The sequence below is a fragment of the Rhodamnia argentea genome, chromosome 10 (genome assembly GCF_020921035.1).
Source record: "Rhodamnia argentea isolate NSW1041297 chromosome 10, ASM2092103v1, whole genome shotgun sequence".
Taxonomy (NCBI): Eukaryota; Viridiplantae; Streptophyta; class Magnoliopsida; order Myrtales; family Myrtaceae; genus Rhodamnia; species Rhodamnia argentea.
This window is the reverse complement of record NC_063159.1, coordinates 10,970,921-10,976,571: the sequence shown is the minus strand read 5'-3', so window position 1 is coordinate 10,976,571 and position 5,651 is coordinate 10,970,921. Positions and strand designations below refer to the sequence as shown.

General features: G+C 38.9%; 1 protein-coding gene across 1 annotated transcript; it reads right to left on the bottom strand.

The window, feature by feature from the left end:
- Positions 1–371: 371 nt before the first annotated feature.
- Positions 372–1,405, bottom strand: LOC115742789 (carboxylesterase 1-like). Its single transcript, XM_030677284.2, has one exon. It carries the CDS (start codon positions 1,396–1,398, stop codon positions 379–381), a length of 1,020 nt encoding a protein of 339 aa, XP_030533144.2. The 5' UTR covers positions 1,399–1,405; the 3' UTR covers positions 372–378.
- Between the last annotated feature and the right edge of the window lie 4,246 nt (positions 1,406–5,651).

The following is a 5,651-nucleotide window of genomic DNA, read 5'->3' as shown; positions in this document are numbered from 1 at the left end:
TCGAATTTGGGTGTTCTAAAATTTAGACTTCCGATCGTGTTTGAGTAAGACTTTCAATTGCTTGGCAAGAAAAATCCCATGATAAATACTAGGAATCTAAATATCAATTAATAAAGTGACTTAGAAATGGATATTTTGAGCAAAGGGATCATGTTTAATGAACAAGTACCAAACAAGATAGGATAGATCACGGTACATGATACAATATCGATAAATCATAGTGTCCTTGTCATCATATAAACCATCGACTGGAACTAAAGAGAGTGCCAATCAACTTCAATAACTTTTCAACGACACAAACGCACTGATGATTAAATAAATAAAGACGAAGCATTAATTCTCAAGGGAAAGAAAGAGTAGCGGACGAACGAGAAACCGTCAAGTCGTCGACAGGAAAGCCTTTACTGTTTGGACCAGAGGCTTGATCTTGTCCGGTTCCCTGACCTCAATCCCATGACGTCCACCCTCCCTGAAATCCCTCACCACGATCGCTCCCTTCTCTTGCAGCATTTTCGCTAGCTCCACCTGTCGATCGATCAGCGGGTCTCCATCGCAGCCGGTGACCAGTAGCCTCCACCCCAGTGACCTCATCTTATCCACCCCATCCGAGAGCTTGGAGCCACCGTCCACCGTTGGATTACAGTACGCGTGGTCCCGCGTAGCCCCAAGCGGCAGCGACAGCTCCCACATGAAATCGTTGACTGACAGCGGCAACGACAGATCGTTCGCCAGCCTCAGCTCTGACGGCGTCCGCTGGGTGCCCCCGAAGTAGGGGTGGTGCAGTATGAGACCTCGGATCTTCAACGGCTCGAGGTTGCCGTGCGACGCGGATGCACGTAGCCCTGCATGGAAGGCCAAGTTGCCGCCAGAGCTGGTGCCCATGAGATAGCACGCGGAGAGATCGGCGTGGCCTGCGAGCCACTCTTCTCGGGCGGTTTTAACCCAGTGCAGCGCCTCCACCGCGTCGTCGTACGCCGCAGGGAGCCGATGCTCCGGGGCAAGGCGATACTCCACCGACACAACGACAGCGGAGAGCTCGCGCGCCAGAGTGACACAGAACTCGTGGAATAAAGTGGAAGCCGCGCTCCAGAGGATGAATCCCCCGCCGTGGTAGTAAACTATGAGGGGGAGTTTCTCCTCCGAGAACGACGGTGACCGGTGGGGTAGGAAGATCCTGGCCCAGGTGTTGTGGGAAGGGTTGATCGGGAGGTCCTTGGAGAGGACTGGACTGGTGGGCGAGGTAGGATTGGGGGCGGCGGAGGTGACAGGTATGATGCGGCGGTCGCGGTTGAGGGTGCCATCGGGATTGAGGGTGACCTGGAGATGCTCCAAGGGGTTGACCGTGAGATCGGAGGATGCAGTTTCGGTTGACATGGTGTTAAGCACGGAGCGGTTCATTGGAGGGGACAACTGGACAAGGCCAGGGACTCTTTATGTTTTCTCCGTGCGTGGCTGGCAAGTTAACGTGCCCGATTCTGGCCTCGTGGCGGCTGAACTTGTCGAACGCAATGACGTTTTCTCATTTTTCAAGAGTTTTTTTTTTTTTGGGTCAAACATTTTTCAAGAGTTGAAAAAAGCAGATAAAAACGGTCTAATAACGTGCAGATAAAATGTCGTCGACAAGAAAGCCTTTAATTTGGTTTTTGGTTAAACACGAAAGTGTTTTAGTAATACGGGGTCTAGTCGATTTCCAAGACTAGATTTGAGAAAATTACAACAAAAAAATATCATAAATCTATTACAATTATTTCAATTCAGTCTTAAATATTTTAATTTGGCCAGGTTAGTTCTTAACCTTTTGACAATTTGTCAATATAGTCTATTCGATCAATTTTGACCGAAAATAGCTGAGGTGAGTGTCGGTTGTCTTATATGGTATCTCCGGTATTGAGGTGGATGATTTTATCAATAATTTGACTTTTTAAAATTTTTTAATTTTACAGAATTTATTTATTTTATATTTTATTAATTTTTTATTGCGGCCGGCGAGGACCCGACAACCCTTGTTGGATGGTCGCAGCCTCGTCCAACCCTCATTGATCAACGCCTAAGACCAGCTACTGACAAGAAAGAAAGAAAGAAAGAAAACAGAAAGAAGAAAAAGGAAAAAAATTAAAAAAATAGAAAAATCTAAAAATTTCAAAAGATTGCCCATGTTAGCGTCAATCATACCATATAAGACAGCCAGCATTGACTTGACCACCATGTTAGCGTTTTTCAGTCAAAATTGATCAAAATGAGTATATTGGTAAATTATCAAAAGGTTTGAAACTAAATCAATACAATTGAAATATTTATGAATGAATTTGCACACATGCGATACGTTTATGTTTTTTTTTTTGTGGTAATTTTCCTGTGGTTTGTTGCATTGAAATGGGTTAATTTGAGTCAGAATATTTTCGACTTGATCCAACAGGTCTAAGAAAGAAGAGACAAATATACTATTATTGAATCCATAGACTATGAATCTAAGAGAGAAACGATGAAGTGAGGGAAAGTTATGACCTCGCTAGTAGGTCCTCTGCTAAGCAGTAGAAGAACACAAAAAATGTCAAAGTTAGTGTACGACGCTCACTTTGGTGTTATTATTATTATTATTTTTTTAATCACTGAAGTGTCAATTTTTTTGAAAAATGATTATTTGAGCGCCAACTCCGTTGAGCTTCGTCAAAAATCTTATGTGGCATCTACATGGCTCGCCGAAAAATTCCAGTCAGCAATAAGTTAAAAAAGATTAAAATACTAAAAAATAAGCTGAAAACTAAAAAATGGACCAAAAAAAAGAAACAACAGGGGTGCAGCGGCAAGGGCTTGCACCGCCCTATAAAAATTAGTATTATATAAACCATATTAGTTATTAAACAAGATAGCAAATCTTAATCCAATGGCAATATAAATAAGTTTTCCAAGAAAAGTCTGTATTCTATACGGTAAGACCGAAAGCAAAATAATAATAATAAATAAAATAAAGTAGAGTCGTCTATAAAAATCGAGCAAATAAAAAGATTTCATGTATAACGTCCATCTATCTACATGGCCAAAACAGGTAGTAGTCATTTTCAGAGAGATATTGCTTAGTAAGCCATCAATCATATCGAGCAGATTATCGGCTTACTAATTATATAATGTTATGTTTGACCCAAAAAAACAAAATTATACAATGTTACGGAAATTTTTCCAACCGGGTTATGGCTGGCATAGGGCTTGGCCAACAGGAGGTTTGGCATGTTGGAGATCGGCATTGGCTATTTTTTTTTTAACAATGCGAACATGGAGAAAAGAGAAGTAGAGGCAGTTAAGCCACAATCCTAGACTCTCAAGACTTTAAATTCATGAGCAGGAACTCGGCACTAGTAGTTGGCATACACATGGCAGGAGTTGTTGGCACACCCATGGCTAACGTGGCCGGCACGATGCCGAACTGGTCCTATGTTCGATTATTTATTGAATCATAAAAACCCACTTTACGATGATATCTTTCTTCTCTATGGGATAGAATGTCAATTGCAACGATTCGATAAGACGTAGATAAACTAGAACCCCCTAGAAACGTATACGAAGTTTTATCCTTGAACGGCCTGAGAAAAACTTATAAAAATTGATAAAACATAAGAAAAACTAAAATTAAATAAACTTGATAAGTAGCTCAAATGACAACTAGAAAACCTAAATCGAAGAAAAGTTGGTAATCACGCTTATTAAGGTTGGTAAGTTCTAAAAAAAAATGATAAATTTGAAGTGTTACCGACGAATGCGACTAAAAGTTTGTAGACGATAAGAAATATTGACAAACATAAAAAACCAAATAAATTTCATGAGCAACTCAAATGAGAGTTGGGAATCCAAATCTAATTGGTAATTCAATATGACAAAAGTAGGTAGGTCGCTCTAATCTAGGAAAGTAATTTCATGTAAGAGTTAGTAAATTTAAACTGTTATGCGAATAAATTTGGAAAGTTATTACAAAAAGATTAGTAATTTGCAAACTTTAAGAAAGTTCATGTTTCATAAATGAAAATGATTCCTTAACAGACTTGTTAGGACTGTACAATATCAACTGTGGATCTACACACAATTTTTGGGTGTTTTACATAAATAACTCATTGATTGGAGATCATGTGGTCGGAACTAACCGACAGTATTGTCAGACCGTCAAGCTGGCAGCTTCATTTCCTAAAAGTGTAAGTAAACTAGAAAGAATATTACTGTTCTTTTGTTTTTACAAATAGTTTTTTGATACTAACCAACATTAATTAAAATTTACTAGCACGAAAAAAATCTTATTCTTAGGCATGACATGATAAAGTTTTGCTTCTCCTTTGCCTAGTCAATCAAGAACCAAATTCGTGTCCCGTGATCTACATAAATCTCACGACTTCATTCTCTAAGATTACCCTCAAGTCATGTTTATAGTACTCTCTATGTTCACTCACAAGTCCTACTTTATGCCGAAGAAAGTGGGGATACGAAAATGATGAAAAAATACCAAAAAAATATTATTAAATATTATCAACGCCATTACCGACCATATCGGGTAAGACATCAAGCATCAACGTCAACAATTTTCAGCCAAAATTGATTGAATGTACTTAATTAACAAACTGTGAAAATATTTATGACTTAATTGACAAAATTAAAAGGTTTATGACTGGATTAGAAAAAATGCAATAAATTAGAATTTTTTGGATAATTTCCATCTATCTTTGCTTACAAGTCCTACAAGCCGTACTTTGTGCCAAAGAAAAATGGGGATACATAAATGATAAAAATGATTTGGTCGGCAATTTTTTCTAGTTGGATTTTATCGAATTGTTATTAACCTCTCAACACTTCAAAACAGCGACCGAGGAAAAAAAAAAAAACCCAAACTCTTCAATAGATTTATATTGGCAAAATAACACATGAAGTGTCAATATTTGTGTACGACACTAACTTTAATACTAATATTTTTTTTGGATCACTTAAATGCCAAATCGGAGAAAAAATAATCACTTAAGTGCCAATTTCGATCAAACAATACACATGACATTTTTATTAATTTTTTAATATTATGTGGAATTTTTTTTTTTTAAAAAAAGGTCTGTCCATGTGGCAATTTAAAAAAAAAAAACCAGTCCATGTGGATGCCAAGTGCAATATCTATTTACCAAAATAAGCTAAAATATTTTCTTAAAAATAAAATAAATTTAAAAATTAGCTGAGTAACTTAAAAAAATTCGACCAAAAAAAAAAAAAAAAAACAGAACTTGATTTGTTGCAGCCGCGAGGGCTTGGAAGTCTAAAATAAGAACAAAGTCAACATGCAGATAGGGTAAAACGAGGGAATTGTCCGACGATGTCCAAGAATCCCGATCTCACCGTTCCTCTTAGACTATCAACACCATTGCCTTGGGACCACGCCTCGTCGTTCCGGTCACCACCATCGTCATCTATCGCCAACAACCGGCGCCGACTTCATACCACCATGAAGGCCATGACAATCTGCCCTCTCCACCGATAACGGTCATACCAAATGGCCATGACAATCTGCCCTCTCCACCGATAACGGTCATACCAAATGGCCATGACTTATTGCCACCAAAACCGTCGCCTCGGCTCGAACACGACCATACATCTAGGCTTCTCAAGTCAAGACCGAACACACATGCGTT